The sequence below is a fragment of the Nelumbo nucifera genome, chromosome 3, assembly GCF_055504915.1.
Source record: "Nelumbo nucifera cultivar China Antique chromosome 3, China Antique-T2T, whole genome shotgun sequence".
NCBI lineage: Eukaryota > Viridiplantae > Streptophyta > Magnoliopsida > Proteales > Nelumbonaceae > Nelumbo > Nelumbo nucifera.
The window spans coordinates 8,267,456-8,284,077 of NC_142651.1; the positions used below are offsets into that span (position 1 = coordinate 8,267,456).

At 36.4% G+C, this 16,622-nt stretch overlaps 2 protein-coding genes across 10 annotated transcripts; one reads left to right on the forward strand and one right to left on the reverse strand.

The window, feature by feature from the left end:
* Nucleotides 1-1,597: 1,597 nt before the first annotated feature.
* LOC104593132 (chaperone protein dnaJ C76, chloroplastic-like) lies at nucleotides 1,598-4,100 on the reverse strand. The gene is made up of 6 exons (XM_019197037.2): nucleotides 3,919-4,100; nucleotides 3,274-3,448; nucleotides 2,906-3,098; nucleotides 2,535-2,641; nucleotides 2,020-2,215; nucleotides 1,598-1,927 (listed from the first exon to the last, which is right to left on the reverse strand). Exons 1-6 carry the CDS (start codon nucleotides 4,014-4,016, stop codon nucleotides 1,788-1,790), a joined length of 909 nt encoding a protein of 302 aa, XP_019052582.2. The 5' UTR covers nucleotides 4,017-4,100; the 3' UTR covers nucleotides 1,598-1,787.
* A 1,029-nt stretch (nucleotides 4,101-5,129) lies between these two features.
* On the forward strand, nucleotides 5,130-13,298 carry LOC104593133 (uncharacterized). Of its 9 annotated transcripts, XR_734533.3 has the most exons (8): nucleotides 5,135-5,381; nucleotides 6,635-6,763; nucleotides 9,932-10,012; nucleotides 10,159-10,373; nucleotides 11,419-11,466; nucleotides 12,006-12,240; nucleotides 12,454-12,575; nucleotides 13,056-13,298. XR_734533.3 is itself a non-coding variant. In XM_088900083.1 (7 exons), the coding sequence occupies exons 1-6, from the start codon at nucleotides 5,282-5,284 to the stop codon at nucleotides 12,207-12,209; spliced, it is 777 nt and encodes a 258-aa protein (XP_088756209.1). In that variant the 5' UTR covers nucleotides 5,135-5,281; the 3' UTR covers nucleotides 12,210-12,240; nucleotides 12,454-12,812. The 9 variants fall into 9 exon arrangements, 6 of the variants coding, with proteins under 6 accessions (XP_010251147.1, XP_010251145.1, XP_019052539.1 ...); XR_734535.3 differs by lacking the exon at nucleotides 12,006-12,240 and having other exon boundaries at nucleotides 5,130-5,381; nucleotides 10,159-10,229; XR_734534.3 differs by lacking the exon at nucleotides 12,006-12,240 and having other exon boundaries at nucleotides 5,133-5,381.
* The last annotated feature ends 3,324 nt before the right edge of the window (nucleotides 13,299-16,622 follow it).

Here is a 16,622-nt window from a genome sequence, read left to right on the forward strand (position 1 = left end):
TTCACATGCGGTAGCGGGGTATTTATCTGGGGCACTGGGGATGCTGAGTTTGGCCTGGACTTGTTTGATTGTCACAGGGGAGTTCTCTAGGTTCATCACAGATGTTTTTTTCCCCCAATCATCGGTATTCGTACTGGGTGTTGATGCTGCTCAAAAGTGCCTTTGAGTTCATAAAAAAGTGGAAATTAGAAAGTGAGAACTTTAATTTTTAAAAGGTGAGATCTTAGTTTTCTAGAAAATAAGGACTCAACTTTTTAGAGGTGAGAACTTAGCTTCTTGTAGCGTTTCCCGCAGATGGCGCCGATTGATGAAGGGTTTTTTTGGCAGCACCCTATTGTTCTGACTACTTCTTGGTGTTCGATGACTCAGAGGTTGAGTTGGAGTATTTCTACTGGAAGAAGGCTTGGATGCCAAACTAACTGGATTGAATTAGGAGGCTGCTCGGGTGCCGAGTTGGGTAGCTCTTGAAGAGACCTGCAAGGAAACAGTGTCAGAGGACCCGGGGTGGCTAACCTGACGAGGTCACTCCGATGCTTAAGGTGGTACTCTTGTAGTAGATTGTGAGCTAGAAATCAAAAAGTATGAGAGCTAGAATGTTCTTAATCGCGTGTCCTCCCTGTGTCATTGGGGTTGGTGCCTTTATATAGGCATTGTTTGGTGTGGGCTTCACACACTGCATTCGAGATTTCTAGGGAGGTCGCCTAACCGGTTTGAGATCCCCAGAGGTAATTACCATGCATGTTGACCACCCTCCGGAACGTTCGGTACGTGGGTCAATTTTCGAGAAACGTGGGAGTGTCGGGATATGCATGCCGAATTTGTCGGCGAGCATGTCTCGCAGGTCGCCACCGAGACCTCAGTCAAGCAGGCACGCCCTTGAGGGAGGTCGCTCCTCGCTTCGAGATTACTTCAGCCAGTGACGAGGTGCTACAAGTCGGCCCTGGGCGAGGTGCTTCTAGCCAACCTGAGTTGTGGTCGAGGTCGCCAGGTTGCCAGTGAAGGCAAGTTGCTAGGTCAGGCGAAGAGAAACTACGATCTGGGACTCCAAGTCATCGCTTAGGTGGTGTCCATGTGTCATCTAACTATTCCAAGAGGCCATGTATCACAATGTCAATGGAGGGCCAAATCCACCCTCATCAGGTATGCTAGCTGGATTGTTCTAGCAGAGATGTGGATTCAAGTCTTGCTACCACCGACTTTTGGAGGAGGGTTAGTACTGTGGTACCGTGCTATTTACAGAAAAAAGAAAAGAAATATGGCTCCTATGGGAGATCCAGGGGGACAATTAAGACTCAGTTTGGAAAGAGTACAAATACAAATATGTGGAGTGCAAAACTTTGTATTATTTTGTATGCATTTATACTCTACATATTGTACTCTTTCCAAACAGAGCTTAAATACCAAACATAAAAGAAATCTGTATTTGATCACGTATCCCCCACCATGAGAAAGATCAAAGATGTGCAGGGTCTTCTTGCATTAACCTTCATTGCAGTCTTCAGTGCTACAGCGGTTAATAATATAACTGACCCGGTCACAACTCACAACCTGCTAGTTTCTTGGTTTGTACTACTAGTGCATCAAACAACAAAGCAGGTACAAAAATAAAGTTATATTACAGAATAAAATATTAATATATAAATTTATTAAATAAACATGCTTACCATATCATGTATTTGATATAAACCAAGTATCAACTTGTGTGTCTGTATTTTTAGTTGTTAGATGTTAGTTACAAAGACAAAATATATCTTGATTTCTCTAAACCTCTTCTTGTTTACTCAGTGTCATCTACCAGAACCAGAGAATTTTCTCATCCAAGACCAGAGTCTTGAGAAGCTCTCCATCTGTAACTTCATACTGGCTCTAGCTCGAGCTTCGGCTTGGGCTGGTGTCTCTTCTTCAACAATCCCCTCTGCTGCAGTGCCTGTTGTAAGGGAAAACAGAGTATAGATCAGTGAGCAAAACTTGTATGTAGATAGACTACTTGGTTTCATGGAAATGCATCAGAGCCCTTACTAGTCCTTTGACGATGCTGCTGAAGTTGCTTGTTGAAGTACTTGGCTGCCATAAAAACGTCTGCAGGTCTTTCCCACCCTCCTCCAAAAACACCGTATGCTTTTTTTGGCCGAGAGCGAATAAGGAATTCCAGCACAGCCAGTTCTTCTCTATCCACCCAATGAATGCAGTTCACTGGACATGAATCAACTGATACCTGTCCTCCATAGAGTCAGACACGATCCTTTCTTATGTTGGACTTAGGTTGTGGTTGGTAGTTGATACCATTGCTGTTTCTACCCAAAACATTTTTGGGTAGATCGATACAAGATTATAAATATCTGTTTCTCTATAAACATTAATGATCAATACAAAACGTTTTAGGTAGAAACCGCAATGGCACCAAACACAACCTTAGATCTTATAAGCGTAGGATGCTTTACTCTTCACGTTTTTTCATGTCATTACCCTTGTTGGGGATATGTTAAATTGAGAGAGAGAGAGAACTTTGACATCCCCAAATTGTTAAATTTTACCTCTATGCTTCTGTCATCATCCCCAAATTGAACTTTGACACGTGCACATCCAAGAGCTTCATCCATCATGAACGTGTTACTCGCATGGTGCACGCATTCTTGGCATCCTGCAGCAAAGTTTGATTCAAAGCCTGCTAGTTGTCGTTGGAGGAGCATGCATGTTTATCTCCTAGACAATTTTGTGAAATTCCTTAACAATTTCCCCTCAAACTCTGTGTCTCTCCTACTTACTTTTTTATTAATCCAAACACAGCCTAAAGTTTTCACAAAAGACAAGTTCAGTGATTATCATAAAAGCTCTTATCTTGTATGCCAATGCCATGTACATGTTTATCTGTCTGTGTTTATTAGGGAAGAAGGGAGAGAGAAACCTATGCATGCATTTTCGTCAACAAAAAGAGCTTGGGATCTGAAGGGTCCTTTCCATGAACTGTAAGTCAAGCCAGTGAAATCCCTGCCAAACCCTCCGCTCGTTTTACCAATAAAACCATCATATTCTCTTCTGAGATCCTCTCTCATCAACACACGGTAGGCCTCGTTTAGCCTCAGAGTGTATTCATGTCCCTGAAACAAATTGAAGATACCATCAAATTCCAGTTGGATCCACTACTCTTCACTTCATTTGCAATCTTAAGTCATGGTCGAAGCTTGGTTAAATGCATGTGCTCCCAGGAATAATTAGGCTTATAACAGAGTTAGCAGAAATAACTAGTAAGAAAAGAAATTGAAAAGAACCGACCCTTTGGCCTGCAATATCTGGATGATGTTTCTTCTGTAATTTCCTGTAAGCTTCCTTGATTTCCTGTGGTTTTGAATCGGCAGTAACACCGAGCAACTCGTAGTAATCCTTTGTTTTTGCTTTTCCACCGATCTTTCTATTGCAACATCTGATTACAATGGAGTTCTTCCTCCATCTCCAAAAAAAAAGAGGATAGAAGAAGACACACACAGACAAAAAAAACCCAGTTATTTAGACAGTTGACTGATTTCAACCTTCACATTCACACACTTCGAGTTTTTATAGCACCCGCCAACAAAAACTGATGCCAGGGGGGATTTCAGAAACTGAATTCAAGCTCTAAGCGAAAATGATTCGTGTGATTTATGCAGACTTATGTTCAAGTTATGATAAGTTACTTGATTTTTTAAGCACCTATTAATGGAAACGGAAGCTTTAGTCAACTTAACTGAAGATTTCTTTGTTGCATGCTCTGGGAATGGTCAATGGTGTACAAGCGGAATGTCTTTGCCCCCGTTAATGGAAATTCAGGCAAGAAAATTTTAAAATGGTAAAGAAATATACTGAATTTTGTCTCCAACTGCAACAACAAATTCTTTAATTTGTTTGATCTTTCTCGAAAAGAAATCAAGCTAGAGTTGTTACCTCGACATGGGCTTTATTGGACTGAGATTGTGATAAATTCCAGAGGATTGCTGTGATGGCGTTGAGTAAATCGAGGGTGTTAAGATTAACATTTTCATCTCTCCACTTTTGTATCTCCAGACTCCAATGGTGCTGGGGGGGGGGATATCCTGGTAGTTGAGACTAGTCGGATATTTGATATTTCTCCTAGCGATCTTTTTTTGCAGATATTTCAATTCTGAAAAGGCCGAATTGCCATCAATAACAAAATTTTCATTTTAGTTTCAGAAAAACAAAATTAATCAGTACGGTAAATACAGATTAACCCCTTATAATTTGAGAGGGATGATATTTACCCCCCAATTTTTATCTGTGGCAAAACGCCCTGAACTTTTAGATTTCAACACTTCGCCCCCTTTTGGGCCTCTTAGCTGGATTGACAAAAAGGTCAATTTACTAAAATGCCTTTTCAAGATTTTTATGGACAAAAGAATGACTTTTCAAAATGATAAAAATAATTAAGGCAAAACATGTCAATCTTTCTTGCTCATTTGGTTGAGAGAAAAAGAAAAAAACATAAGAAATTATACAAATATATAGGAGAAAGAACAAAGCGGTTTTGTAAATAACTGGGGGATTTAGAAATGTTTTGAACAAACACATGAAATTCATGGCAACAAATTGTCAAAGAAGAAGTTTTTTTTACTAACCGTGCGCAAGGGAGTATTGGAATGGAAAAATTAAATATGTGTTTGGTATTCGTTTATTAAATAAATGTTTATATTTGATTTATCTTCAAAATCGAAAAAAGTATTTGATAAACCGTTTATGAACTATTAGGTGTAACATCAACAGAGTAATAAATAAATAGTTAAAATGAAACTTCTCTCAAGGATTGTTAAGTACAAACATAAAATCCATTTTTGTAAATATCAATATATAATGAATGGATATAATAAAAAATATATTAATTTAATAATAACATGACAATGTTTTGATAAACACTTATTATAAAACACCGACGAAACAAAACACACCTAAGCAGCCATTTTTGCAAATGAAAATTTAGAAGCTAAATATCAATGCCGCAAAGTATAGGATGGTAATACGTAATTTACCCAAAGTAATAATTGAAACTTTGTAAGTTTGTAAGTTGAAACAAGTCCGTGATGTTAGCCCGTTCTTGTGTTATAACTTACAAATTAGAACAGTATTCCGATTCAGTATTTTACCCGCAACAAAAGGGAAATTGCCTGTGAAGACACGTGTCAAGCTCAACTAGTCGGACATCGTTTCCCTCTTTTGAAGCTTTTCAGTTTTCAGACCTGGAACCGCGAGTCAAGCTCGAAAGATTTGAGGATGTACTGAGGATTGAGATAGTAAGATGACTTACACAGTAACAGGACGATTGCTGCTGCCAATTAGGGCATCTTTTTTTGCTTTCTCTTCCCCAAATTTCTCTTTCTCGCGTTCAAGAAATCCATGTAAGTATCAATTTTCTGTTTTGTTTTCTCTTGGACCATTTTCAGGACTGTTATCGAATTTCAATCTATATTTCATGCAATTGAGACATTCCTTTTGAATTAGTTCAATATTTTTATTATTTTCATTTGACCAAAGTTCTGTTGTTTGGTTAGTGGTTTTGCTAACTTTAAGACCAATAACTGAAGAATCAAGTTGTTCAGTTATTTGGAGGGAATCAACTGTATTATATTTGGTTATCCTTTGTTTTGTTGAAAATTGACTATATTTGGTTAAAGAGTGATTTTTCATAGTGATTTGGAGGGAATCAACTGTATTATAAGGGCCATTGCTTGATGTAGTGGTAAAACCTTGGGCTGACAAGCGTGACAACGCGGGTTCAAGTCTGAAGCGGCCGCTTTGTGCGAAAAGGTGCAAAGTTAGGTCAGGCTCAAAATCTTGAACGCGGGTTTAAAATTTTATTCATCGGCCATCATTCTAAAATTAGGCTCAGACTCCTCACTTGGCATTTGGAAGTAAGAGAATCTGGAAGTTGCTGGTTTCCCTAGCATTTGAGGGCCATTTAAAAAGAAAGAAAAAGAAAAGAAACGAACTCCGGGTGGCTGCTCGTTAGTATAAGAGAATGAAAAGTTTAGGCATTGTGAGGCGTAAGCCACTAAGCCTTGCGGCAAGTCGCTTAAACTGAAATCAACTTCAATTACCAACTTGTTTCCGGAAAGATGAAATAAAATGAGGGAAATAAGAGGTAATATATTACACACACATAAGGTATCTCAAGGTGTGAGGAATGTGCTTAATGCTTATACTTTTAGGCATGAACCTTAATGGTTTTTCCTTAGCCTTCTTACTGCTTATTGCCTCTTAAAACATCAAGAAAATCCACTAGTTCAAGGACCAAATTAATCATGAGATTTTGAATATTATTGAACAATCTAGGTATAACCTGTTTCACCTTAAAATTACTTTCATATTTTGAAGGTGTATATGCTTTGGAGGGTGTCATGCCCTCCTTATTTTTGTACAGTAGTACAACCATACATCATTTATCAAAAAAAAAAAAGCTTTCATAAGTTTTCCACTCCCTATATGATACCCCAGTTCATTAAGTTCTATTCCATATGCTGTGTTGGGAAGTAGTCTACTTGTAGCGCTGTTTTAGTTTTAACTAGTTATCTGATTTTACTTGATAATCCAACTTTACTAACATTGATATACGTGTTTTGTTTTATTTATTCTATGTATTCCTGTTGTGTAGTTTATGGGAAGTGTGGACAATTAAAGACATTGATAAAGGGTATTGAACCCATACTACAGGACTGTGCATCAAAATTCCAGTATAGACTAAGTATACAAAGGAAATGTGTTCAAAGTCTTTGCTTTTCAGGCAAGTTACTGCCCCCCCCGATGTCAGTTGAATAATCAATATATTTCTACCACAATTATTTAATTCGCTTTTTCATTTCTTTTTTTTTCTCAGTAAAGAGTTCTATGAAATGGCTTTCATTGATGTCTAGGTTCAGCTCTCACTATAAGTGCATGGGGAAGTCATAAAAGGCATAAGATATAAGATTGGTACAAGCAATCAAATCAGATTCTGGCTAGATAAATGGTATTTTGATGGAAACATTTCCATCCTTCTTCCTGGTAATTCTAAATAGGGAGGCCCTGGTCAAGGAATATCGTGACATATTAAATGACAATGTTTTGTTCAGAAGAAACCTGAATGACTAGGAGGTGGATCCAATGGCAGATCTACTGCAAAGAATCCAATCCATTACAGCACAGGTGGGGCAAGCTGATAGTAGGAGGTGGATGTTGGACAGTACAGGTGCATTTTCTGTGAAATCCTTCTTTAAGAAGCTGGAGCATTATCCAAGAAGTGAATTTCCCCACTACAAAATTTGGAAAATAGCAGCTCCTTCCAAAGTGAAGTTCTTAGTGTGTAGATTAACCCTATAGAAGTGTCTAACTTGTGACAAGCTTCGGATCAGGGGCCTGAGTTTGGACAATATGAACTATGCATTATGTTCTGTTTTGGAGACCATAAATCACCTATTTTTGCATTTCCCCTTACAACAAGAGTGTGGAGCATTTTCCTAGTAACTTTCAGGTGGTTGGGCTGTTTCCCATAATCCATTCATGTCTTTTTGTTAAAGTTGGGAGTTCAAGGACTTAAGCAAAAGAGGGCGGATAGTCTGGGGCCTAGTTCCTGCTGGCATAACTTGGTATGTAAGGTCTGAAAGGAATGCTCAGGTGTTTGAAGACACATCTTCTACCTGGTAAGAGGTTTTAGTTAGAGTTAAAAAAATGCTGTGCTCATGGCTGGCAGCACATAAAGACTTCAAAGGACTCTCTTACAACAGATTTTCTATAAGGATATATTATTCATATTTAATATTATACTAACAGATTATAGTGTATAATCCCATGTACAGGGCCATGCTGTACAACTAAACACTCATAGGAACACCCTCTTTTTTTTTTTTTGATAGGCCATAGGAGCATCCTCTCCCTTGGAACTTTGTTCTCTCCTAGTCACCCCTTCCTACTATGGCAACTAAAAAGAAAATCCAACGTCAGTCCCTCTACAATTCATGACCTTATCCCCTCTCTTACCCACAGCAGCCTTCTGCACTGGAACATGTTGCTGAACCCACTGGCTTCATGGTGATGTTAAGGATCAAAGAAGCTCACAAGCCAGGCACATTTCCCAGCCAGAACCAGTCTACACATGAAGAGAAAAATGATTTCTGAACAGAAAAAAGGAGATGCAAGGTTTAAGTTTCCGTCTCCATGATTGTATGTGGGGAAAACTGATTATAACACTAATCCTGTAGTCCCTCATCAGATGGCATATTTCAATTGGAGCATCCCATTCTGAGCATGATAGTAACTCATGTTAGATATTTTGGTTTCTTTAGGAACTCATGGTGTAGGAACTGCTTCCATTTTTTCTATGACATGTTCTCTTTGAGAACCTTCCTGCTTAATTTTTTCCAACTTAAGCCACTAGGCCCACTGCCATATAGTAAAAGTTACCTATCATCTTCTATGTAAAAAGAAACATCTTCTTTTTCTTTGATGATTAATGAGAAGTTTTATTAATAGAATTATAAAAGATACACAGATAAGGTTCCCAAAAAGAAACATCTTCTTGTAGCCTAAAGCAGATCTTTTTTTTTGGTGGAAGTAGCTTAGAGCAGTTCACGACTACTTGTATGAGAACTAGAATTACTACTCATGAGTGCAGCATTAATGAAGACAAATGAATGTTAAATATTCAATCTCCTTTTTTATACCATTGGCTTAGCTGATATCTTAAGAGCTACTGTAATGAAAACTCTAGACCAATGAAAAATATATATAAAAACTCATGTATCAGCACACATTATATCATGCTGCAGTTCATATCCACTACTCAAATTCAAATGCTATGGATGGCAGACATGAATCTCTTTTGATGCTACACCTTCAGTTTATATCTATATGTTCCTCACTCAATAACATTTAAACTTGATGCTTTTTTCTACTGCATTCCTGCAGTAATGTCTAGGTCATTGTACTTAATTTACTTTTCATTGATATGGTCTGCTGATTGGTTTTAAGCTCATTTGCAAGTTGGTTTGCTATAAGTTTGAAAAAAAAATTTCTCATAACAGTTAGGTGATTTTATGGAAATCAGGCCAACAAAATAATGAATGGAAGCTCTATTAGATATTCTATTTCTAAAAAAGAAAGTTAATAAAAAATGAAAGAAAAAAAAACTACAAAGCATTTCTATGAGATTCACCATTAGAGTTATAATGCCCTCTATAGACTGACATATCTTCTGTGTCTATAGGATTTATTTCTAACCCATGGTTGTATGGGCTTAATCTAATAGATAATATATCTAAAGGGGAGAAGAAAAGAAATTGAGGAATGACCAACAATAGTAACATTTAACCATCTAAATCTACAGTTGTCTATTTTTGGTAAAACAGATAATCATTCTGAGTTTTGCTATAAGCAGTCTATATAGAGTAAGACCCCTGCAATGGTTTTACTGGATCCCATGCACATGCCTACGTGGAGACATGGTAACTTAAGAGGGAGCCTTCTTGCTTTGATGATGAGGGCAACCTAATTGTAGCATTGAGGTAGGGAGCTAGAAAATCTCTCATTGATTTTATTCTCTTGCAGTCTTGATCCAAAGCAATTAAACAATCAAATATTAGTAAAATTACCATTATTGCCAGATATGTTCATGCATGCAATTTCTCAAGCATGTAACATTTTTTTTTGGTAGTAAGCATGTAACAGGATTGACACTATTGTTACCCTAGATAAATTATTTATGTGCTATTAGTTACAGAAGGAATTAATAAGTAATAACCAACCAAAATAGAAGCTTTTCCTTAGAAAACCTCATTCAAGCTATGGACTTGGATCAAGCTAATGCATGAATTAGGTAATTGTGATCTAGATGCTGCCTCGTTATATTGTGAGTTGTTCCTAAATCTTTCTCTGGACTCAGTTTTAACCAAGATTTGCAATAATGTCATCCTTGCAGGAGGGAAACTAATTATGGCAAGTATGGTTGGGCTGCCCGGATGGATGAACCTTCACCCACATGTTTCTTATGCTTTGGATGGTGAGTAGCATGCATCCACTGATACCCTTAACATAGACTTCTTCTGCAGCTGTCTAATCTAAGCTTCTAAGAACTTTTGGACCCTAAACATAGCAAGAGTTCTTTACTATTTAGATTTCAATTAAGTAGTTTTTTTTTTTTTGCAGAAAAACATCATGCAGATTGGGGTGGTAATTTGTACCCATTAGAAGATGACTCAAACAACTTCTGGGCATTGGTGAGGAAATTTTGGCTTCCCGCTTTTCTGGTTATGACTGTGATGATGGGTTTGGATCATCCTATTACTCTTGCAGTTAAAATTATCTTTTTCCTACTAAGCACAAGGCCCAGTCCTTTGTCAGTTTATCTTTTTGTGGAGCAGGTAAGTTGGAAAGAATCCTATAGTATTTATTGTCTTGACAAATATCAATTGTTGATTAATTTAACAGAAAATCACATGAACCTCTTTCATACCCTTTTCCTATGGGTGTGGTTGTGTCACCTAACAAAAAACTGAATAACTTCATTATCTAAGGCCAAGTTTGGGAGTGCTTAAAATAAAGTGCTTATTTGAATACGCATTTATTTTGGGCTGGGACCACACCAATAAGCACTTATTGGCATTTGGGAAATAAGCCCAAAATAAGTACTTGTAGAAGAAGCCCAAAATTCGAGCTTTTTTAAGTGATTATACAATAAGCACTTATTCGAAATTTTGATTCCAAAATACTCTCCGGTTAGATTTCAAAACACCACTTATGCCCTTCGATCAAAAATAGGGTTTGGCTCTTTGATAGTTTCTCTCCATCATCTTCTGCAAAAACCAGCAATTGAACTGCAGCTTGAACTGATTAACCAGGTTAGGTAGCCTCTCTTTTCGTTTTTTTCCTCCGCTTTCTCATCCTCAACCGACCAACCAAGTGTTTTTTCATTTTTCCGTTTTGTTCTTCGAACCAGCCCTAATTTCGATAGTTTCTTCTCCAAATACCAGCCCTAATTTCGAACCAGCTCTTAAAATGAGGGTTAAAGTTGTCTTTTAAATGAACAAGTGCTTATTGGAGAAATAGACCACCAAACGCCTATTATGAAATAAGTGTTTTTTTTTTTTTTTAAATAAGCAGTCCCAAACTTGGCCTAAGACCCATTTTGTTGCCATCTTAACTTGATTTTTTGTTTCTTTGTATAACAAGGTTCTGTTAGAAACTGAGCTGAAGTCTTGAATATAAAGTCCATCGATATTGAATTGAATTGTATAAAGTACACCTGCACCGTGTAACTGTTAAGCTATAATCAATGGATAGGATATGTTAAAAGTTTTGTTTTCTAGTGCATTGAAGAACAGAAAAAGCATTTTTAAGTAATCAATACCTTTTGAGGTTTGGTGATTGTCTAGCTGGACAGTAACCTTGTCAGGTTCAAATTTGCAGTTACGTCGTCAAATAATGCGCCAACAACCTTACTTGTACAAATTAAAGGTAACAAGTCCTGAACTTAGTACTACATTTCATCCAATGTATGCTGCACTTATATTATTAAAGCCATAGGAAAATTAAACTATTAAAGATTTAAAAGTGTCTGGAAAACCTTTTCCATTAATCTTATTAACTACCTTGTCTATTCAATTTTTTACTATTAAATGTAATTTATCTACAAAGACTGAGATCTATATGTTTGTATTTCTTTTTCTTTATTCCCCTTTCTGGATGGGTAGGGTTTGGTCTGAGGAGGGGGTGGAGGGCTTCTGCACTCACAATTGCGTTTTTGTTCTAGAGGATCAGAAGGGAAGGGTTTATATTTGTCTGGAAAATGATTTAACTAGGACCTCCCAATTGTCTTATTGTGGCAGCTGTTACCATTGCAAAATGGTGGTGATTCAGTGTCTTTATTATGTTTGGAAAGACTTTTTTATTTCCATCATGTTTCCTGCTTGAAAAATCCTGCCAAAGTTCTTATCTAACATTTGTCATACTACAGTTTTTGTGTCATCTTCTCATTCGTTGCCCTCTACATGCAGTCATTATATGCAAGGAAAGTTGAAGTTGAGGACTATGTGCTTTTCTGTCTAGCTAGAGTTGAATTGAGGAATGAGAAGATCACTTTGATTGGAATTCTGGGTAGTTGGTGGGTTTTGCAGTCTTCACCGTGTCAAGGAGGATATTCTTTCTTTAAGAGTAGGGTGAAGGACAAACTTCTTTCTCATTTGCAAATAATCAGATGAACTAGAAAATAGCTGTCATGTTCAGCTCCCGGTTAGTTATCTCAAACAGGCTCCCTTGATTTTCTTCTACCAATGGAGAGCATTTTTTTTTTGTTCCAACAACTTTCCATGAATGAATAAACGAATGATCATTATTTGTAAGAGGAGTTCAATTGGTCCCTGCACTTTTTGATAGAAACGGCTTCGGTTTTGGGTGGACTTTTTTGAGTCAAACTCATGTTGAGCCTGTCTTTTGCTCTGGCAGTGTAAAGCTCAGATAAAGGAAATGATATCTTTGCAGCCAACCTGAAACTGTTGGGATAAAGCTTATTGAGTTGGTTGAAGTAATATGACTCGGTACTAGGCATCACCTGGATGATGAGTTTTGTGAGTAAAAACCCCTGGATCCTAAGTTTTTTTTTTTTGGTATTTTGCATGGTGATCAATTAACATGCATACCACAAATTTCATGGTAAAACATATAAAATTATCATATTATTGACGAGACAGACATTTAGATGTATTAATTCTATTATCTTAAATATAATATTTACAATGTAATAAAAACTCAGTTTAGCAACTAAATTAAAGAAATAAACTAATGAATATTATCGGGTACTTGCATACCAAATAGCCCCTAAGATTTTGCATAATTTTTCTTCAATTGAAGTATTCACATGGTTCCATTGACATGATCTTTATGTGGATTTTAGAGTAAAATGATTAAACATTTTTGTTGGTAAGCCATAAAAAAACATTCAAGCATGAATTAGATATAGATGCAAACGTTTTGAGATTCCAGAGCCGTTATCACGTTTAATTTGATTGAATGAGTTAACTAATTTAAATGTGTTAAACATGTTGCAGAAGGCATAAGACTCAAAGTATCAGTTTTCAATTTGTGAGATTTCTCACGTTTTACTCCTGTAATCGAGCCGCTCATGTTCTAGCCCAACATGTGTTGAACATCCAATTTGCATGCACCTGGTCTGGAACTCCTGAATTTTTGTGCTGTAATTGCTTCTGGAATGATGTAACTCATCATTTGGTTGAATGCCCAAGGGCTTAAAAAAGGGGGAATGGATTAAAGCTTCCCCTACTGTTTCACAATCCCTTGACGTATCTTTTGCAATAGAAAAATGTGTAGTCTTGGTCTGTATGGCCTAGACCTCTCCGTTTCGGTGGTCTGTGTTCAAAAACTAAGCAAAAAAAAAAAAAGCTTTTGCTATTAAATTGATTATAAAAGTTCCATTGTAGCTTTTCTAGAGGAAAATCTGGTTTTTGGAGCAGTAATGAGAAAATTCAATGCACTCATGCACTGTACAAGAAGCTGTTGAAAGGCTTCGTGTGTCTATACAATGAATACGTCCACCGAAGAGTTCAAGGGTTTGACTTTCTGGGATTTCTTTACAGAAGTTTTGGGCGTTACAGTTGCACCATTAACGAATACAATGCAGTCTTGAAACAGCTCACAGGATCTTGAGAGGCCAAGTGAGTATTAATTGAGTTGTTTGAGGGCTTCACCCACAACACCCTGAGCATGTTTGAGCTCTCATGGCATCTCATGGCACCTACAAGTCTATGTTGGTAGTGTTTCAGGCTTTCAGCAATCAAATCAGCTCCGCTAGCTGTTAGATTCTTCTCTCTCTCTCTCATCCCTTTTTCTCACCATCCATGATTGCTACGAGTTCACATCTTTTCCCCACAGAGCATGCAACAAAAATGTCCCACACAGCACATCTCAATCATGTATTGGGAACATCTCCCAACGCTCTATGCGGCTCACATGTGAATTAGTTTGCTACTAGCCCCCTGATTTGTGCTGAGAAAAGAGGGAAAGCCTCTGAAATGGGTAAGGTTGCAGTGAGGACAAAATTGGGTGTTCAAAAAAACTTAAAGCATCAGATCATTCACACGCAACCTAAATGTGATGAACAACTAACCTGAGGGGGAGTTAATCAATTGTCAGAAAACTTGGAGTACAAATGCATATATTCACAATGCAAAACAAGGTTTAGAAATAAAAAATACATATTTTTGCACTGTACATGTTTGTTTTTGTACTCTTTCCAAATTCAGCCTTGTTATTTCTTTTTTTTTCCCTACTACTAGTTGAGCCCGTGCGATGCACAGGTGAAAATAAATGCAAAAATCAATAATTAAAAATATAATTAAATTCACTAATGCAAATCAAGTGTGACAACAAAAATCTAATTTGGGATGAAAATATGGTACTGGCCTCAACTTGGGAAGGACTTGGACTTGGGTCTTTAGTAGCTACAATCTAATGCAAACCCATAGTGGCATTTGGCATCCTATACCTTGTCAATTGTCTCACTTGTCGATGACCATATCCCACTGCCACCAGGGGGTTAAGGGGATGGGGGATGGGCTACCCCCATTTGTGTAGCCCCATGAAACATAAGAAAAAAAGAAACAAAATAAAAGGGAAATGAAAACTTTTAATCAATGGTGTTGGTAATAAAATGGAGACACCATAGTATAATAATATTTTGACTTTTTTAGTGAATATAATGTTTTCACATTTGATTGGGGCATTATGGAACTTTTAACCTCATGAAAACTTTCTTTCCCAATCTATATTTAAGTTGATACTATTAGAGGGCGAAAAACATTTCTTTATTCTACGTAACCATTTTTAACGTGAACTATTGTTATGGGAGTTCACTTTCTCAGTATTTGACTTATAAACATGTAATAAATTTATATGCCAACTTGAAAAAAAAATCCAACCTTAATAGTTAATACAATGTCTAGGCCATTGAATTGTAGTAGTTATGGTTTTCGAAATATCTTTTGTCCTCTTCATCAAAACCCTCATCACCATTCCTCTCCCTCCAAAGATTAGTTATGATCTTCACTTTCAAATTCACTTCTCTATTTATCTCTTTCCCTCACTCAAACAAAAATGCCTTTGATTAGTTTGTTTCTATCTTCAAGACCAACATGTTAATGGTGAGTGTTTTTAACAGATTATAACTTAGACCTTTTGGGTTTAGGTGATGAAATGGGGTATGTCTTTCCAAATTATACCGCTGGTTAGGCCTAGTATTCATCTTCTAGGATATAATCAGTTTAATAAAATGATTTTATTTTATTTTTTTAACAATTGATCATAAAACAGATCAGGACTTTTATTCTTTTTGGTAACTAAACAACAAATCAAAATTTAATCTTGCTTTTTGCTCCAAAACCATCCAGCCACACTATTCACCTTCGTCTTCTTAGTTGTTGGTTATCTTCCTCTTCACCGATGATTATGCTATCGTGGTAAAGAGAGAGAGAGGACTAGGTCCTGTTTTTTAGATTTTTAAATTATTTTATTTTCTTTCAAAAGCATATGAAAGTTTCTTCCCTCAAGTAGTTCTTGCTTTTCTTTTCTATATTTCACTTTTGATCAAAATTAAGCATTCATATAATTTTAATTATGACTCCTTCTTTAGAGAAGATATATTTCTTATGGTCTATTGAATGTGAAACCCCTTTCTAGACAACCATACCATGGCTATAATATATAATTGAATCCTTCTTATTGAGTCTACTGCTATCTTTCACCTATAGCTAAAAAAAGTATCCAAACAAACCCTAAATTAATATTAAACCCATAATAAGATTCTTATTATCTACTAAATTTAATATTAATTCAATAAGAGGTGTATTTTTATTGTTTTCAAGTTTTGGTGTTTAGATGATTTCACATGCACTATATTAATCCTAAGTGAGGTTTATGAATTTTTTAATTTTTATTCTAAATATCAGGATGAATTTATAGAATAATTGATTGATAAATGATTTCAGCAAAAACATAAATAATGATAAATTATTGGTTATAGGATCTCCAACCATCATTTAGCAGTCCTTATGTGTCATGTGTGTAATTGGCTATGAGATTTACAACCATGTTAACAGTTTGTATTCTTTTTTTTTTATCGTTGGAAAAACTTTGATGGACAGAAATAAGGCCTCATGATAGTTACATACCGAAAAAACAAAAATAGTAGAAGGTAAAAAAGGAAAGTAAAATCCTCATTTTTATAAATGGTACAGACTTGGCAAGCGAGTTCGTTTCTTGAAATCCCGAATTGACTTTGATTTATGTTTTTTTCCTCAACGACCGGGAAGATATAGCTCTCCATGCATCATTTAGATGTAAAAGTAAAACGTGTGGTCTGTTAGATAACCACCAGAAAATATGAAGAGAAACTTAAGTGTTTTGATCTGGTCTGTGACTGTGATTCACCATGATCATGAGAGCGCAACAACAGTAAATTAAACAAAATTGCGAACAAAAATTATAAATAAAGACACTCTCTTCTCTCCTGTTTTTGTTAGCTAAATTCACCAGAACCTTCAATATCCTCCTCAACGATCGAGAGATAAAAGGATTCAAACATTGAAGCATTAATTAATTAA

Bases quoted from the DNA above. Each gene is read 5' to 3' on its own strand.
- LOC104593133 (XM_088900083.1), top strand. From the start codon at position 5,282: ATGACTTACACAGTAACAGGACGATTGCTGCTGCCAATTAGGGCATCT. The intron at 5,382-6,634 runs GTAAGTATCAAT...CCTGTTGTGTAG, and splicing joins CTCGCGTTCAAGAAATCCAT to TTTATGGGAAGTGTGGACAA. The intron at 10,013-10,158 runs GTGAGTAGCATG...TTTTTTTTGCAG, and splicing joins TGTTTCTTATGCTTTGGATG to AAAAACATCATGCAGATTGG.
- LOC104593132 (XM_019197037.2), bottom strand. From the start codon at position 4,016: ATGAAAATGTTAATCTTAACACCCTCGATTTACTCAACGCCATCACAG. The intron at 2,642-2,905 runs GTTTCTCTCTCC...ACTTTGCTGCAG, and splicing joins TGACGAAAATGCATGCATAG to GATGCCAAGAATGCGTGCAC. The intron at 2,216-2,534 runs GTAAAATTTAAC...TATGGAGGACAG, and splicing joins ATGATGACAGAAGCATAGAG to GTATCAGTTGATTCATGTCC.